The sequence below is a fragment of the Crocodylus siamensis genome, chromosome 7, assembly GCF_052110815.1.
Source record: "Crocodylus siamensis isolate JL-2025a chromosome 7, ASM5211081v1, whole genome shotgun sequence".
NCBI classification, from domain to species: domain Eukaryota; kingdom Metazoa; phylum Chordata; order Crocodylia; family Crocodylidae; genus Crocodylus; species Crocodylus siamensis.
Genome location: NC_143401.1, coordinates 32,978,659 through 32,998,830, shown reverse-complemented (window position 1 = coordinate 32,998,830; position 20,172 = coordinate 32,978,659). Strand labels below are relative to the sequence as shown.

The following is a 20,172-nucleotide window of genomic DNA, read 5'->3' as shown; positions in this document are numbered from 1 at the left end:
TGGACTCTGAACTTTTCCTTTATTCATTTCCTTCTGATGGTGCGTGCCAGCACCTCTCCCACTTATGAGAGAGAGAAGAAAATACAGGCCAAGGTACAGACATTACACTTTTACCAGTGTAAGTGATCAGAACCTGGTCAATACCCATAACAGACCAGAAATTCGGTGCACACAGACTGATTTAAAAATGGTGGAATCTACTCTAAGATTTGTTTCTTCCCCTACCACTGCCAGAAGGCAAATATGTATGCTGCTCACTACAGATCTAAATGATACCACTTAACAAAAATTGGCATAACTTAGATTGATTCTCTCTCAGGTTTTTTGAATGTCTGTACCTAACCACAACTCATTGCTCTCGCAGAAACAGGAGCAGCACAGGTTGCTTTAATGGACATACTCCCTTAAATTAAGCATTCACCATCCGTTCTACTCCTAATTATACATATTTCACAATTTTATCAACAAAAAGATTAATTTAACTGAAGGTCTGTGGGTGTCTTCTATTAACAATGCTACCTTTTTGTGGAGGTCTCTCTCTAGGTTTCAAGCTCAAGATGAGTGTGCAAAGGCCCCTATTCTCTGAATCAGAGGATGATACCACATACAACTATTGTACTCTGTTCTAGAGCTTCATGTCAATTATTTTCCCAGTTGAGCAATTTTAAGTACAAACTGTCCTCACTAGCTGAAACAGCTAGTGATAGCAAAGAGGCAAGCTCTCCAGTTGCAATTTTTTTCAGGCATCCAGGAAATTTAGGTGAAGTAAGAACTCCTTCCACCAATACCTTTCATTAAAATATACCAGTTATTAGTTTCATTTAACATGGAACAAACAAAAACCAAAACAATTCTACTGACCCTAAAACAATTTTAAAGAGCACCAAGGCGCTACTTGGAGCAACTGTTTGGAGATTAAATAGTAATGATAATTAATAAATAAAGGACCTAGGCCAAATTGAATTACTGGCTAATTTGATCTTCTGTTTAATTTAATCTAAACCTCTGGAACCAAATAATTTGTATTAAAAATAACTTTATCCCTTTATTTTAATCAATGTTGATTGCCCTAGGCAGACTGGCTATAATAATGCTGCCAATTAATTAATTCAGAAGGCCAAAATCTGGAATGAAAGAGATGATAAACGAAACCAAGGAATACTCATGATATGAGACCACAGCTAACAGCTGTGTGTTTTTAGACATTGTCATTGACTGTAAACAGTATGTGCCATGCAAGCTGTAATGTGTGCCCTCCTGTTGTATGGTGCCAAACTCATCTCAGAAAGAAATAAGGTGCAACTCCCATTAACTTTGGCTTGAGCTATGCCATTATAAAGCAGGAGTCAATGTGATCCTCAGATAACAAGGTTGATCATTTAATAAAAGTGCTAAGTTTAGCTTTGATCAAAATAAAAATGAAGATAATGTAATAAAAAAATTTGTACTTATATAGCACAAAGGAAGTGCTTTATTAATTAGAACACAACCACCTTGCATGGTAAGCATGTACGTATTATAGACCCTATCAAGACTTGGAAGGTTAAAATACAGAGAGCTTATGTCACTTGTCCAATCACAGAGAATACAATTTAACCCTGGTACAACACAGGGCCAACCCAAGGACTAAATATTGTGCTTCAGACCCATCTAAATCCTCTAGGCAGGACTAGAGTAGGACTGAAGTGCTGAATAGGTCACATGCTCATTCTCTGAACAGTGTGGATTTGACCCTTGTGAATGGATGAGAGAGACTGGAAAAGAATTCATGAGTCTGGCATGCACAGCTGCAATGGAGACTAGGCCACAACAAAATATAAAACAGTGTTTTTTCATGAGGCATAGATGATACCGTCCCTCTTTCAAAGAGCTTACAGTTTAATCAGATGGCATCCTAAAAACAAAGGAGGATAATTTTTTTTTTTTTTAAATTCAGATTGCATGGAACTTTAATGCTAAATTCCTAGCGACTTTGCTGCTGAAAAATAATGAATAGGAAACAGTTAAGCATGCATTTTTTCTAACTTTGGAAATATATTTTATATTTATTCAAACCCAAAACAGAGAGGGACTGTAGCCAGAATCTACCAGGATCTACACCTGTGTCCCCCAAACTATTTGCTATGTCTGAAGTAGAACATATGGATCTCAGACTAGCCTCAGTCATCTATGGATTCACTGATGTCTTCCCTATTTCCTGGAAGACTGTCATCCTTGTATTAAGGGACTGCTGATAATGCTCAGAGTCATACAACCAGAAGCTCGTGATACAGTGGTCAAAATCTACATGCACAACATTTTAATATGCACAACTTCCACCCTGTTTTTTTCCCCATCCTTTGTACCACAAGTATCTTTGAGCAGAAATGACTGTCAACAACCTATTGGTCTGTTCACTTCAACTATCCCTCAAACCAGTTTACATTTTTTTGAAAATTACTGGGCTTTACACAAGAAATAAACCAATGCGAATCTTTAACCTGCAATCTTTTAAAAGTCACATGCCTACGATGTTCCAGATATGAATCCTCAGAACCAGGCTCCTATGGTATTTTTCTGTGTTAGAACCCAAACCAGAAATAATCCACTTTCTACTTGCAAAAATATGAGAGACCTGTGCAGCGTTACAGACAATAGGTCAAGATATAATAGGAGAATGCATGGACCATCTTTTTGTTCTACATTTGAACACCAAAGAGAATTGTGTCCTTGTCCAAACACAGGTTTTCAGGCACTTTGGGGGTGGTGAAGATGGTAATAATAATAAAGCATACACATCAGTAACATTAAGAAAGACACACACGACTAACACAACCCATAAGGGATACATTGGTATAATCTGCCAGCAGGGAAGTTTCTTCTTGACCAATGACCATTCAGTGATTGGCTTGAAACTTTATTATATTCCTTTTATAACCTAACTGTGGGTGGCCTCATAGTTCATATGAACATCTTGCCCTTTTATGAACCCTACAAAGCACCTGACTCCATTAATTTATTTCTGCAAAGAACTTAGTAATATATTATACCAGTTCAGATGCAGCCAAAAACTTGAGAATGAATGGCTCAAGAGATTTTGGCACTACTGAATCTAATTTATGGATCTTAACATTATTTAATCCCAAATTCAAACCAGAATCTAGTTTGGATCCAAATACTGCCTCTTAAATCCAGCTACACTTTATACCCTTGAGGTATTATTTAATAGCTGCCAGTCCTCCCTTATTTTATAAAATGGGAATAAAAATCACAATCATTGCATACCCCACATTTAATTTCTGTTTTAAAGGTTCACTGTTGAATAATCATGGAAATGAACAGTCCCAATAAAGGATACTGAAAGTTGGAAAACATCTAACTCTAACCAGCCATCTGATACAATTTTAAGTGGTCATATTAGGGTTCAAATTATGGCTTAAATGAGTGCACACTCTAAAGTGTTGGTGCTTAAGGGCTGGACAGGTATTACAAATATCTAACAGGTTGCTGCATGCCATCATATTAAATTGCTCTGCTACAAGAAGATATGCCACATAAGTGTTGTTTCCATTAGAAAACCAGCATTTAACAAGACTGACTTGGAACAAATCTCACAATGGTAGCCAAAGTAAAACCCTTTCAAGGCAATAATCCAAGAGAGAGTAAGAAACATGGAGGCTGCCTGAAATCGGGCATTCCCACTGTTCAGTAGATAAATGGAACAAATCTATTGGCAGAAGACAGTTGGGTATACCAATACCCATACATTAGAATGTAAATCTAGATTTCACTGAGAATGTTACCTACACATTCTCATGCTATAGACTGGTTCCTTGGAGAAGAGCCATGAAAAGTTAAAGATTGAATTTTCTATCTTATGTACTTATGTGGTCCTATTACTGTAGTATCTAAGCACCATCAATGTATTTATCTTCACAAGCTGTAAAGTTGGGGAGTGCTGTTATGGGGAACTGAGACAAATGGACAGATTTAGAATCAATGGGACTTGGGCATCTAAATATTGTTTTAAAGTCTGGCTCTAATAAATGCTTTGTTCAGCAGAAGAGGCAACAGACCGTCTGTCTACTGAGTTCCATGCTACAGCATTGACTACTAGACCATTCCTTTTTCTTCCCTGTGGAAGTAATGATGTATTAGTTAACAGAATCCTTCCACTTGCGTGAGTTGGGCTGCCACCCATATCTAGTGACAGCTGCTAAACATGACATTTTTGGTTCCTAATAAGTGTGTTAGTATGCAGATTTCCTGCTGATTTCACTTTGGATCATGTAACGAGGAGAGTTGTTTCTCCAAAGTCCAGGTCCCAGCACTCCAATATTATTTTAGAAGGTTTTTAAAATTATTATTAAGTTAGCTTATATTCAAATAATTTCATATGCCAAATTAAAACACGGCAGTTCAGCTACACACACGTCAACAATAAGTTAGAGTAGAAAAGTGGTATTAAAAATGGTCAAAATAAAGAGGAAAGTTTCTATACTTTTAGCCATTAATGCACTAGAAATATATGGAAATCAAAACAAAAACTGACTTGAAACAGAAAATATACACAGTAAAAATACTGGCATGAAGTGCAAACTGCTCTTTAAATTCTGACATACGAACACAATTTAGCCCAAAGTTCCAGGTGTATTGTGTTACTACAGTATCTGGGCAAGAACAATTTAAATGGATATTCAAATTTCTATACAATGTTATAATAGTTAAATAATACAAGCTGTAATATAAACAGCTATCAATTATACTTCTTAGGTGATATTAAAGTTAGAAAGACTGCCATCTCCAGAGAACTTAAGACTAGGAGTTATAGTGTTTGGTACTGTGCACTCTAATTCTCCACACCCACTGACCGGGATCCATTGCAGAGAGAACTGCTGCTACTCTTTTTCCAGCTACTTTGGACCCAGAGACTTCATATGCTTCATATATTAGTCTCTCCTCAGACAACCTTACAACTCACATTTCTTCTCAAGCGGGATCATGGTTCTCTAAATTTTACCCAACAGAAGGTAAATGTAGTGAAGGTTCTCATTTTCCTGGCAACAGCTATTATATTAACGCTGGAATAATAACTAATCTGTTCTAATCTGGCCAAGTATTTCCAATGCAATCAAAGAAAGTAAACGTCAGTGAAATGCTGCCTCAAGAGAAGACAGTGTTCTTTGAACAGGTCAAGGGAAAATGTCTGATGGGAGGTGCATGGCAACCTGACTCTTCACCTGGGGCTTAAGAATTAGTATCAGAAGGGCCAATGCATACGACTCTGTCAGACCTGATTTGGAGATAGGAAATTGACTTCATCACACACTGGATAGCTAGCAATGGTGAAATCCTGGCTTATATAGTATGTGCTATAATATAGGCCTCCTGCTACCTGTAGGTCTGCTCATGAAACACTAGCTATCCTTCTTAATAGTAATAATCATTTCAATTAAAAGATTTCTCACCATAATGAATTTACATATAGTTCTACTCTTAAAATGGCAGGCTCATGTGAGACTCACCTATGAGAAAGCGTGGGTTTCATGGAGCTCATAGAGTTCATGGGGGGTTGCATAGGTAGCTTCCCAGGGGGATCGTTTTGCCGGCTTTTCTGGTGACGAAGCAGCAAGAGCCGTCCCAACTCCTCACACCACGACGAAAGCAGGGCTGAGCAAACAGAACAAAATGAAGGTGTACAGCTGAATAAGTAGCACAGTGTGTCAAGATGCATGATGTTTTATCCACATTAGTCAAGCTGAAAAGAGACATTGTAGGCCTTACAGTCCAGCCACAGGCTGGCTATCACTGTTATCCTATGTGATCAATTTTACTATAGTTTCTTTCGGTTATCATAGCAACATAATTATGATGCAACTAATTTGTATAGTATCCTTCATATGAACTGTATCCCTAACCACTTTATTCAGTATGTGGCAGGAAGAAGAGATGTTCATAGCTGAGCTTTCAAGAGACAGAGGATGGATAAGGAACAGGGATAGCGAAAGGCTGTTCCAGATGTCAAGATTGTGAAAGAACAGGCTGCCCTGCTAACATGGGCAAGATGATGGGAAGACATCACTAGTAGATAAGGAGAAAAAGAGAAGGAAAATTTCTTTCTACAGCCTCACTGCAGAAGACACAGGTTTAGAGAAGAAAAACCAGGTGTTGTAATTATCTTGTAAAAACTATTTTAGCTACTGACTGTTAACAAGCAAATAGAATAGTATGATCAAGATCCTCAAACTGAGTTAGGTTCTTATATATCCATATTCAGGCCGGCAAAGCTCCTAAGCATATACTTTACCTAAAATATGTGACTAATCTCAGGGCTGGTGAGACTACAGATAAATATGTGGCTATGCTTACAAACATATACATAAGCAGTGATTTAGTCATCTAAATAAACAGCTTTATTTTCAGAGGCATTAACCATTCATTAATGTTAACACTGTTGATGCCATGAAAGGGGTCCTCAGCTTTGAGTATATGGCCTCTTACTGAGGCACCCACACTTAAGAATACTGGTCTACCAATAGAGTACCCAAAAATGGCAATGAGTAAAATCTGGGCTCCTCTGTCTGCAGTTCGCCAGAATTTCACTTGGTCGGTCTTCATGGTCACTTAACTAAACATTGGGGCAGTCACTCTAACTTCTGGGAGAAGTGGCATTGCAAAATACAATTTTAAAGTTATTTTGGGGTGAAGTGGTGGACGATGGATTGCAATAAGATAACCTTCGTACTACCTGAAACATGCTGTGGGCCCACCCATCCATTAAATGTTGAAATGAATGTTTTGGGAACACATTGGTTTTAGCCTGTAAAAAAAGTTTATATCATGTGATACTAATAAAAATGTTTTTAGGTTTTGAATTTCAGTTACATGTTTATTTTTTAAATTCAAATGTTTCTGTATGCAGTTATGAATCCAAACTAACTGAAGACCAGGAAAACTAAACAAACTGCATTAATGGCTAAAAGCAAACGAGATTCAAAACATCAAGTTTATCAACCCAAGTGACACAGGTAAGGAGTTTTATTTTCAGTTCCAGACTTCCATAATGGTTACATCATCTCAATCTGTTACTATAATCACTTGCAATTGGACACCATTATTTCAAGGAGACACTTTTTTCTATTATATGCTCAAAGTTAGTATAACTAATAATTACACTGGAACTCTTTCCAAAGAGGGGAATTGTTAAACTATGCTTGTGTAAAACTTATGATTTGATTTTTACACGAACACACAAAAACAGGATTTTCCATATAAGCAATGATACAAATTTTGTAAAAATTAGCTGGCAATACATAAGAAATGTTTAATGTAAATGACACCAGTATGGTAAATTAAGCATACACCAGGATATAGTGGTGAATATAGCAATTCTATTGCTTTTATCAAATGTAAAATCAATAATCATGTTTAGGAAGGCATTTGAAATCTTTGCTGTAACAAAAAGGAGACATTGTTGCTTTATATAACTAAATATGGTCACTCTGATATTGTTAGCATCACATGTAGCCTACAGAAAGCTTTCCCACTGTGTTCCTTGCTGAAATGTTCTAGCAACGAGTGTCATTCTAAGATGCTTCTCTATTAGCCAAGGAACCTGTCAACATGTATTTGATCAAATTATACTCACCTTTTATCCCTGGCATATCATTACTAATGTGCAAGTGACAAAGGGTCCCCTCTTCTTTTCATGCTGCCTGAAGATAAAAATCACTGCCTAACAGAGTTTCTTCATGCACACGATGGCCACTTGAGTTCTGAGAAAAATGAACAAAGTGTTCCACCAAACTGTAAATGCAGCCATGTCACAATAATAGTGGATGCTGAGCACTTCCACAGCTGAGTGTAATTACTGTGGTGTCGAATGGAAACCGTCCATCTTAAATGTGGCTTTGATGTGAGGAGGGAGCAGTTTCTAGGGCAGGCATATAAGCGCTTGACAAATAAAGATAAAAAGCAGCAGCCTAATGGGTTTGAGGACATGAATCTGCAAACAAAAGCCGGGAACCTGCTTTGAAAAAGGCAGAGTAACTCACGGTGCATGGCTCTGCCGTGCAAAAGAGATAACAGTCACATTGGTGGGGTATTGGCAGGGAAGGATATTAATGAGTTACTATTATTGCCAATATCAAATGCTCACATTTGTAAAGGTGAAATGTAAACATCAAAGCATTGTGAGGTTTCAAAGATAAGGGAGATGGTTACAAGTTATCTGGAGAGGACTCATGTTTTTGGAAACTAAGGATCTGAAGGTATAAAAGTAACAAATGTATTTATCCCTATCACAGTACTCATTACTGAGAGGTTTAACCTTTCCTCCCATGGGATATTTCCAGCTCATGTATGATGTATAATAATCATTCTCTTCCCTGCATCGGTGTTTGTGAATGGAATGAAAATCGACTAGTTTGTAACATCTTGAGAAATATCAAACCACCTCTATCCCCACCAAAGCAGGGTACAGAAGAACCTCCCCACCCCAGTCTCCCAGCCCCAGCAATTTTGCCATTGTCTGTATGAAATGCTGCAAACCCTCCCACCCACAGCACTGGTTTGCTGTTAGTTTGGCAAGATGAATATGCACCACACACACATCTGGTGCAGCTGGATTCTGGAGAACATTACTTCCTGTGCCTATTCAAGTTACATGAAACAGACTGAAAATGAATTTACAGATTGCACTATTCATCTTTAGTGTACTTAGTTGCTGCTTTTTATGCCGATGGTATTAGGCACATCTCAACTCATTTAAACTCAAAGCACGAGAAATTCAGTATCACACTATAATGAACAGATAAAGAAGCAAGCACAAAGGACGGTTACAGATGGTGCCAACAGTCAGTTTCTCCCTCTCACAGAACAGCCAAGCAGCTGCTTTTTCTCCCCACCCTCCTGCCCCTCCTCCTTGTAAAACAGGAGCACAGATCTGCAGATGGACCATCCAGACCATCTCCCAGTCTCTTTCTGCTGCAGCCTAAGCAGTTTAATGGCTGGACTTAAAATGCATTCCTATGCTGCATTGCTACAATGCCCTTTGCATGTCATATCGCTTGTTTGTTTACAGGAAAGTCAACTGTTGCAACAGCGGCACAAAATTTTTCCAAATAATTCCCCCCTGCTACCATCATCCCTCCTCCAAGTGCAAAGGATACTCTCATTAAGATAAAAACATTGCCATTTTTTCCAATACTCAGTCATACAGGCTTTGCAGAAATGTACAGTAAGAACACAATGACAGTTTTAGTGTATTCACTCATTTATTTTGCTTAAAGGGATACTCTTAGGCTTGCTTGGCATGGTCTCTGACCTACTTCTCCTTCAGCTGCAAAACCTGGGTAATTCTTAATGTGAAGATTTGTTTTTATTATTTTAAATACTTCAGCATTTTTAGAGGAACAAATGAATAGTACTTTGCTAGTTATGACTAAATTATCAAACCAGTGCTCAGCACAGAAGCAACAGGCCTTTGTGTTTATAAAAAGCGGGATAATACCATTAGTTAAAAAGGGGCGAGATTTCATTTATAAGCAGTCTATGGGCATTTTTACATGTGCTTTAGGACACAGCCCTGAGCACTTTAATTAGTGAGCTGCACTAATGAAAAGCACCAATGCATCATGTGTATCAGCATCCCTGCATATCCCCACGCTGAAAAAATGGCAGCAGGGCATTTTGAACTAAAGCTCATCAAACATGTTTTATTTCAAAGTGCCCCATCACCATTTTTTCAGCACAGGGATGCATGGGAATACTGATACACATGACACAGAAGACTGCCAGAGTGCATTAATTTCCATGCTCCAGCAGACTTGATTAACTGGGTTTCCAGTACGTCAGAGCAGGCTCCCTGCACATCTGTAGGAGGCCCAATCTGTAACTGAAAAAAGTGAGAGAAAATAAACCTGAAAGTTAAGAAAACCACTTCTGATCAGTGCTGTATCTAAACTCCTGGTGGCCCCACATGAGCTTTTAGTATCAGGCCCTCCATTGCCAGAGATAATGATTTTTTTGTTGCAAAAGTCTTTATCACATCTGCGATATCAATGTCTTTAAATATTTCTCTCTCAATTGATAACATTGCCAGTCCTGTACATGCACAATATTAAAACTTTTTTTTTTTTGCAACTGTAATTTCCCTTCTGCCATTTTTGGGCCCCTTTTCTGTCTGGGTGGCCGCCCAGTTCATACATGCCTGTGTCAGGGTCCGTTTCTGATGTTGTCAGCCACCTGTTACCACCTTTCAGTTACCCTTGAGTCACATTTTCAAGCTTTTTGTTCTGGATGTGAAGGACAGAACCTTGCTTTTGAAAACTGGGTCAATTATGTCATGATCACTTTGCTCCAGGAGCTGGGGCCTTAGAGGAAACACTAAATATTGAAAACCTGTTATATAATCATGACAGCTGGCTCTATCCCTTGATATGTTCATATCTAGTTAGATTTCTTTATATGAAACTCAGTAAACAAAGATGTAACATTCTTTCCAGCAAACACCTGCAGAGACCCAGGACTGTACAAGTTTGAACTGTCTTGAAATTAAAAGTTTTTCAAAAACATTTAAAATGTGGGTAGCCATGATACTAAGACATACTGTGCACATGGAAGTGCAACTAGGATTTAAGAGAATTATACTCAGGGTAGTGTCACATGTTTAATTTAACACTTACTAAGTACAGTTAAAAGCCAAGCAGATGCATGTTCAAGCAGTATTGCATGTGTTAAGTGACCTCATGGTACTGCAAAGTTCCCTTTCAGGGGAGGGCTATCTCTAACTTGAATAGGCCAGTAGGTTCCAATGATTTGCAACTGTTGCAAGTGAATTTGTGACACCACCATAACATTTACTAACTGTAATCCATCACAATTTTCAATGAATTGCAACTGCTGCAGGTGAATGTGAGACAAAGCCATAACCCTGCTGATGGGACTAAATGCTTTCTGAAAAGCAGTCACGACCTTGACCGGTCACTAGGTGGTGCAGCAGAAATGGGAAAAGGAAACAGGCTATTTGGAAAGCACAGAGATTCTTTGAGGGATGACCAGAAAAAGGTTTAGCTAAAACATGCCAGTTACCAAAAGTTCAAAGTCCCAAACAACTTAATGAGTGCAATAAGTTTGGGGGTCCAGTCTCAGGGCAGAGTAGCCAGCTGTTTGCAAGAACAAGAGATGCTTAGGACTGAAGAACACCCCACAGAAAACAATATTCATTTAACCTGTTAACAGAACAGATAAACAATGTTTTGTCTAATTAAAAATCTGCTGTCTCCAGAAATGCTGGATTTTAAGAAAGCAAAAAGTGATTTGCCATGTTGGAGAAAGTCAAGGATGAAACCCAGAATACATATTCAATGTTTAATATTGTTACTGCCAATGATCCTGTTGCACTCTATATCATTCTAAAACCAACAACAAAATGATGATGATGCATTTCAAAGTATATAATCATGGTACTGAATAATGGATTGAGCCCATTATAATTCTTTTTTAGGAAGAGTTAGAAAGGGGAAAGAAAAATATGCTATATAATCAAAGCTATCCAAGAGATTCACTAATGCATTTCATTAGCTGTATACACACAACTATCAATAGCGACAGTCCTGGAACTGGCTGATTTAACTCAATGTATCGCAAAATGCTGTAGTAAGCAACTACGATGAATGAATGAGCCAGTGGACTCCCTAGAAAGCAAAATACAGAGAAGCACAGTGCTAATCTATTTACCTATTATGATACCCTAGTATTAGTTACAGTTTATCACCTCAGTAAATCACCTCCTCTTGTTAGGGAACGTGCTTAAAGGTGCAGCAAACTGTTATTTATAGGCAGACGCTATATTTACAGCTACAAAGGCAGGTGAGGAGGGGACAGGACAACAGCTCAGTAATTTCAATGCCTTCTGCTTCCCGGGAGACTGCTGTAGGAGCACAATAGGATTACTGTTTTCTTGCTGCAGTTAAGCTGCAGCAGATAGTTCAATAGGCAGCTTGGCAGACTCGTATTTCTTACTCACTGCAATGAACATATTAAAAAAGGGACTGGAGATGTTCAAAGAAATATCTGTTCAGCACCATCCTCCAGTTTTGTTTTTTATCACAGCAGGAATTGCATTTGGTGCAAGAATTTCTGGGGGAGATGCAAAATCCTGCACCTTTCACAGATTCACATCCATAATTTCCATGCAGTTTAAAGGGAAATTTACATTTTTGTGCATGGAGAATTTTATAGCCTTTTTGGGTGGTGCTCCATCTCCTGCTATATAAGCTCAGTCTACAACTTCCCTTTGATAAATCTTCCTCAGAGATAATTGGTGGGGGGGAGGGAGTAGGAAAAAAGAATCCAGTCCTGACCATTTACACCTCTATTTTTAGAAAGGATAAATGGGATTCAGAAGACACACTGAGTACCATATCTAGCATTATAGAGGACTTCCCACGCCTGCAATCCCAGCTTGCTTCTAAGGCAGGGTTAGGCAAAATATGGCCCATGGGCTGGATCCAGCCCATGAGGCCATTCTATCTGACCCACAAGGCCCTTAAAAATTTTAGAAAATTAATATTTCTTTGCCCTTGGTTCCTGTCAAAAATGACAGGAACCAAAGACAGTAGGACCCAGGGGAAGCCCAGTGGGTTCCAACAACAGCAGGGCCCGCTCGGCCCCACCCCCCCATCTGGAAGCCCCTTCCAGGGTTTCTGGGCTGGAAGCACATGGCTGCCCCAGTGCGGGAAGCTCAGGTAAGTGGTGGGGGGAACCCCAGGCAAGGAAGGAGCGCGGGGGGGAAGCAGCCCCTCCCCACCTACACCCGGTGCCCTGTGCTGCAGCTGCTTGCAGCCCAATGGGGCTGCCTGTGCCTGCTCCTGACAGCCCCATGCAGGCTGCGAGTGCCTGCAGTGTGGGGCACCAGGCATGGGGTGGAGGAGAGGCTGCTTTCCCCCCGGGCTCAGCTTTTCCCTGTGCTCCTTCCCTGCATGGAGGAAAGTGGCTCCTCTCTCACCCTATGCCCGGTGCTGCAGGCAGTTGCAGCCCACGCGGGGCTGTTTGGAGTGGAGTGGGTTACAAGCTGGTGCTGAGTGTGGGGAAAAGTGGCCCCTTACCCACCCCATGGCCAGTTCCCTGCACTGCAGCCACTCACAGCCTGCCTGGGGCTGCCTGTGCCTGCTTCAGACAGCCCCGCACAGGCTGCAAGCTCCTGCAAGGCGGGACGCCAGCCTTGGGGCAAGGTGAGAGGCCACTTTTCCCTATGCTCAGCACCAGCTTCTTCCCTGCTGGCGAGCAGGGGGTCAGGGCTGTGTGCTGCCCCCCTCCTGTACCATGGGGCTGGGGGGCACTGGGAGTGAGCAGGCAGGGAGCCAGTGGGAGCACAGGGCCCACACTGGCATCCCAGGGCCAGTGCCAGTGGGGCCTAGAACAGGGTGGCAGGAATGCGGGGTCCCAGCTGGCATGGGCTCTACAGAGCCGCGCCATCTCCCCACTCCCTGCTCGTGCAACCCAGTCCAGCTCCACGGACCCCTGCCAGCCTGCACCCCACTTTGGGCCCCACCGATGCTGGCCCTGGGACATTGGTTCCGAGACACTGGGAGACCTGTCAAGGAGTGGGGCACCTGTCAAGGGGCAGGGCTACTCATGCAGCCCTTGATAGCCTGCCAAAACTGGGTAAGTGGCCCTCCACTCAAAATAATCACCCACCCCTGATCTGAGGGGTAGCCAGCCCTTGTCAAGACTTGCTGAAGAGCCAAGGAAAGGAGTATGAAAAAACAAAACAAAACAGTGAATCGTTTGAGTCACAAATTCGATCATCCTTTCTATTCTCACCAGCATCCAAGAACTGGCAGCCTTTTAAGTAAGGGCAAAACATTTAATTTTGCTCTTTAAAATATTAGTCTTTTATGTATTTATATTAAAACAGATATGTTTTCAGGAAAACGTAGCATTTTGTTCAATTTGAAAGCTCTACAAGCAGCCAGACACCATGATTGTGGGAGGAGTTAACTGCCCCATTCATCACAAAGAAGAATTAATTTTACAAACAGCAAAACAAAGATCAAGACTATTATATATTTTGCTATGGACAATTTCACAGAAAAAAATCCAGTTAAATATGCTTATTTTTTAATCCTAAAATACCTCCCCAAGGTCCAACTGATGCCTTAACAAGCAAAAATACCCAGGTTTCACCTCAACAGTTTCTCTGATACAATTATGTGTTGTCATTTTGTGCTGTTATTAACAAAACAAAAAGAAAAGTGGCATATTGAAAACTTATAACGGAGTGAGTACATAAAGTAGGCCGAATTTAATCTCAACATAATTAACAGATGCTTATTCAACAAAAAAATCTGTTTTAAAACTGAAATGAAGCTACTGCATAATTCAAGTCTGCTGCATTAGAATGACACAATCTACAGGCTGTGTCAGAGAACACAGATCCAGATTGCCTTGGCACACCTGCAGCTTTTCATAGGTTCCCTTCAAGAATCATTAGTGGTGTTCCCAGGAGCCCCTGCCAACCTGAAGAGCAAATGTTCAAGATACAATCTCTAAGAGTAATATCCTCATTTTTTGGTAAATCGTGGCAGTGCAGCTACCAGATTCACCTCATTTATTCTGAAATAACAAATTACAAAACATAGCAAGGATGGATGGATGCTCTAAGTGTATAGCACTCTGCCAGAATCCGGGCAAAGTACTTAAGCATGTTCATGGTTGCATTCTAGCCAAGCCTAATGATTGTAACTAGATTCGCTAAATCTGCCAGCATTTATTATTATAAAAGGAAATTCAGTGCTTGTGAAATGCACCAGATGTGCAGCCCTGGACACTTCTTCCCCAGAGCAGTGCACTGTAACAACTGTAGACTATAATCTTTGCGCTCATTCAGTCCATGGCCCCTTTGTGTAGACTTCAAACAAGGGGCTCAGTCTGTGTTGTAATTCTGTTATGCATACACAAAAGTGCACAGAGTTCAACAAATTATTCACATATATCACCAGACAACAGTTAGAAGGAAATGACTTTCACTAAGCACCACCCTCAGCTATACTTGAACCACTGGTCTTAAGAGAACCAGTGTATCCATATACCAATCCAGAGCTATCTAAGAGTCATTACATTTTTAAGTGTAAATTAACCAGTACTAGAAAAGGTGTACAAGATATTTAACTATAGAGGGCAGAATCTAATTTCACTTTACACACACAGCAGCAGTTTTCCAGCTCCGTAAGTGCCATTTTTGGCCATTTGCAATTCTGTTTCCCATGCAGAGTGGATTCCTAGGTCTAGGAACAGAAATTACACATAAACCAGTATAAGTGATTGGAAACTAGTTCAAATCTGTTACACAACAGAAGTTCAGTGCACATAAACCACTTTCAAAATGACTGGAACCAATTTAAGGTAAACTGGAAAGATGCAGTGTCAGACTTAACTGATTTAGGTTAAATTGGCTTATTGAATTTCTGTCCCAGATCTAAGGGTGAAGACAGAAGTGCAGGTCCCCACTGTAGCTGAAAATGCTTTGCAAGAAGTGTTCTGAGTTACAATGATTCCTTGGACCAAGTAGAAGTTCACTATTGGTTCCAGGGGGAAGCAGAATCTAGGTGCTGGCTGCAGCCAATTTCCCCTAGAAATGGCCTCTTCTCCTTCCCAGCTTGCACCGTTTTCAGAATAGAAGCAGGGAAAGAGAGCAGAGGGAACTTATTCTGGGGATTCCCCAGACAGTTCTGGAGAGTGGGGTGGGTTGGGGGGACTCCAATCCACCCAACCCACCGTCCAGCGGGGGCTGAAAAAGCAATAAGTTGAACCTCCCACCCCCGCTCTCTTTCCCACCTCCCATTTTGAAAACAACAACAGCCTGGGAGGCAGCAGAGACACAAGTTATTAAAGATACTATAGTTTGAAATGTCTTCATCTGAACCCTCATGCAATGAGGGTTCATATTTTTGTAAGAGCAGGCCCCTTTTAAGGTACTTCGCAGCCGTGGGCTTCTGATTGTCCAGGTCGGGTAAAAATTGTCACTTCCATCGGAGCCCTAAGTGTCAACATAACTAGCATGAGCGACTGGTGCCACCTTACTCAGGGGGGTACGTGCCCCTCCAGTGACCAGTCAGCGATGGGGGGGAGGGTCAATCAACCACGGCTGATCTCAACGACTGGCAGGGGGATCTTTCTCCCCATGGCCAATCTCACTCACCAGCTTCTGGAAGTGGCTGCAGTGCTCCCACTTCCCAGCTGGCGCTCGCAGGGGGAGCACCAATGCCAGCCCCACCTGCCCATCACGTAAGCGGGGAGCGCAGCCTGTGAGCATGTGCACTGGCAGGCATGTACGCAATTCCATAGGCATTCACTTGAGATTACGTCCTGAAAAAACAGGAGGAAAAGGGGCATCCCACATTTTAGCCCCAATAGCTAAATGAGGGAGACTGGGCAAGGCCTAACCTGTGAGACCTGGTGGTTTGTGGACTGGGCTAGGAAATGAGAGATACAAAGTGCAACCCCTTCCAGAGTAAGGAGGCTTAGAATCTAGGTCTTCTACTTTCTGGGTAAGTGTCCTAATCACTCAGTTGTTGGAGCCAACATACAGTAAAGTCCTCATCTCTACCACCCAGCCATGTCCACACTTCATGGAAGTGCAAATGCCAAAAATAACACTTACATGGTGGCAAAACTGCTTGTGTGAAATAAAAGGATTCTACCAAGTATGTTCAGCCTATGGAATTCTATGAATCGTTACTGCTATAAACAGCTAATTAAAGCAAAAGATTTTGCATTTGAGCGGGGCTTAACATTTATTTTGTATTTTTCTTGATTTTTCAGGGTGTACATGGAAAAGACAGAGCATAAAGTTAACATCTGAAACAATATACTGAAGAAGCTCATAAATTCTAACACCACTATGAATTGCTGTCTTTTCACTCTGCTACTCAAATAGGCATGCCTAATATGGGAAGGACTGGTGTGTGAAAAAATTCGGACACTGCACTGAATGAGAGTTGCTCATGTCTTAAGGTCCACTGTTCTGAGCTGTCTGCATGCATTTCCTAGAAGCTCATCACCGGGCATCAGAAGAGCCGTTGCAAGCAAAATGAAATGCATATGATGGCACAAGCCAGTCACTCCATTGATACACCATGACCACTGGCTGACTGAAATTGAGGAAAAAACTTTCTTGCTACAACAAGAAGTACTAAAAAAATAACACCACTGGCAGCTGCATGAATGGAAATGTGGAACTCACTGCTCAGTTTGATTGGTGAGGAATTGGAAATAAACATGAACATTGTTGAGCACTTACCTGTGCATGTAGGAATAGACTGGTCAAACTAGATTGGAATAATTTTTTAAACAAAGTTCACAGGACAAAAGATAACATGTGGAAATGGAGCTATTTGACATGTGCATGAGGAAATGCAGACCGTAGAACTCTTACAGGCTTGTACACTGTTGGAAGAACCACGCAACAACACCCATCGCCTAACCAAGGACTAAGGAACATAGCATGTGCGCAGTTCAGGGAAAACGTATATTTACGGTGGAAGGAGAAGAGAAATCAAAATATAAAATATGGATATTTTTACGTGAATTCTATGACAGCTTAGTTGTAGAATGAACAGTACCTTGCAAAGCACCTTATATACCAGCCATTTATAAACAATTGGTAAGTTAGCTGTTTTAAAGATGGAGAAACTGAAGTATAGAGGGGAGAGGTGACTTGTTCAAACGATTCCCAGAAGACCAGGCTCTTTTGCCTCTGTAGAAGAAAAGATGACAGCTACCCCATCAAGGATAGTTTTCTATGCCCATATTTTCAGTGCTGACCCTGGAACATTTTCATAAAACATCTGTACAGCTTTCAAAGAAAAAAATACCTAAAAACCACAAGGGTAAAATTTATGGCAGAAATGTATTTTCAACGTTAACATCATGAAGACAGAACTCCCAAGAAAGAATTAAAGCAATTTTAGAAACTTTTGCTTCTGAGTTTTGATGACACAGACTTAGCATAACTTTACATTTATGCTATTTCAGTTTTATCAGGTGTCTACAGAAAAAATATTTTTGAACAATTATTTTGATATGACTATTCAGTTCCTATCAACTTTTCAGAATCAAACTGATTTTTTTTTTCAGTTTTTCAATCTGTTACCTGAAGTAGTTTTTATATGTTATAGACACTCATCCACCTGATGGGAGACCATCCACTAAATTAATTATGGACCTCTGATTTAAACTTAGCCCAGTCCTTTACTGGGAGAGGAGAGAAAACAAAACTCTACTATTTATTCTTCATTTTTATAGTTTGCATATGGAAAACAAAAGCAGAAAAAAGTAGAGCAATGCAGAATATATCAAGCCTATATTTCAGTGGTTCTCAACCTTTTTAGACTCAAAGCACCCCTTGTTAGACTCAAGACACCCTCAGAAAATGCCAGTTCTTAGTTTTTCCTTGCAAAGAAGCCTGCAGCATGTCCGAATGTTTTTGACAGTATGGATTCCTATTTGAAATCTCTGGGTTTAGTTTTTGAATCATGTGAGGCATCCCAGGGTGCCATGGAACCCTGGCTGAGAATCGCTGCTGTATTGTCATCACCACCTGCAATAAAACATCTGCTCCAGCAGTGGCTGCATTATATTGGAGACCTACGAGATCCCTCGATATAGCTTTAAGGATACCCAGAAATCCGTAAGCAGAGAAAATACAATATAAGGTCTTTTGTTACAAGTGTGACAAAAGCACATGCTATGTATATATTTTCTATTTTTACTAAGACCCATGTTTTCAAACTGGGTCCTGAAATAAGGAACCACAGTCAATATTTCAGTATCTAAAAACACATAGCCTACTCACCTGGTTACCTACAAGTGGGGACAAGCCTGAGTGAAGTTAAAGGGAGACACAGACTGCAGCTTTGAACATCATATAGTTATTATTCAGGAGCCTGCAAGTTTCAAATAGCTGACCCTATTTTCCCTAGTGGAATGATTACACTTCTTACATAACTAAAGATAGGTGGAATGGGGAAACGACATGGGGAAACTAATCACAGCTGATTACTTTTCCTATTCTGTCTGTCCAGAAAAGCCAGTAAAAATTTCAGCCCATGTTATTTTTAAAAATACTCTTTTTTTCCTCTATTTGAAAATGAAAAAAGGTGGGGCGGAACAAAGTTATTCTTTGATGACTGATGGTGGAGACATTTACAAAACAAGTAGTCGGTCTTAATTCTCATAGAGGTCATCTAGACCTGTATCACTACAGAAGAACACTATAATTTCAGTACTGAACAGTGCTAAAAGGATAATGCCATCTTTGCTCTTGCCATCTATAAATTACAGCTGTACTGCATCCAGCAGGGTCACGTGGAAAAGCTAGCCAAGGAAATCTGCATGTGTGCACAAGCATGCATTCGGAAACCCAAATAATTCTAATAATCCTGCATGAAATAAGCTTTAATGTTCCAAATTTAGCTCTAGCCCATTTGCTCCCTCTGGTTTGCAGAGAAGTACCCTTATTTTCTTCAATACAGCTCTTTCCTTGGAAGCTGCTGACTAGGGCATTCACTGGGTATTGTGTAAAATCGTATCATGTGCTGCTGCGCACACAGATTGCTCAGAAAGGCAGACAAGAATCGATTCCTCAGGCAGCTCTGTTAACTCTCCCTCCCCTCTAACTGACATATCTTAACCACTGAAAAAAAGAATGGGGATGAAAGATGCAGATGTAGGGAGGGAGATTGGGAAGGGCGGGGGGAGAAGGAAGTGCGAGAGGGAGTGAGCGCACACACGCAGAATGGATACCACATAGTAAAACAGTTTCACTGTCTTTCTCTAAACTGCAGTGTGCATCTTCCCTCTCTCTTGTAAATATTTCAGAAGCAGGATTTGGACACCATGGAAATTAATACAATCCTAACGAGTTACAGAATCAGACCTTAAGACCATTTTTTATGGTTAGAGCAGTGCACAATGATTTTCTCTAATTTGCATGCTTAAGCAATTCCACAGAATTAGCAACAAATATAGATAGGAACCCATTTTAGATGAGTTATCCATGACTCCTCAGGGTTTCTTCAGGAACATGATTGGAATATAAGCTGACACAGCCAACAGAGCCTGAAAAATATTTTGTTTATCCAAGATGTAATATCCACAAGTCATTATTAGGGGGTTAGATTTTGATCA

The 20,172-nt window shown here is 40.5% G+C and overlaps 1 protein-coding gene across 15 annotated transcripts in view; it reads right to left on the bottom strand.

Annotated features, from left to right (window-relative positions):
• The window catches only part of ZMIZ1 (zinc finger MIZ-type containing 1), a 519,894-nt gene that overhangs the window by 61,950 nt on the left and 437,772 nt on the right, over window positions 1-20,172 (bottom strand). For 14 of the 15 annotated variants that reach the window (XM_090058559.1, XM_090058560.1, XM_090058558.1 and 11 more), the window contains one exon: window positions 5,505-5,649. The exons of the other annotated variant lie outside the window; for it this stretch is intronic. In XM_090058559.1, coding sequence (XP_089914685.1) covers window positions 5,505-5,649 — 145 coding nt within the window. The remainder of the gene's footprint in view (window positions 1-5,504; window positions 5,650-20,172) is intronic. 15 annotated transcript variants of the gene reach the window in all.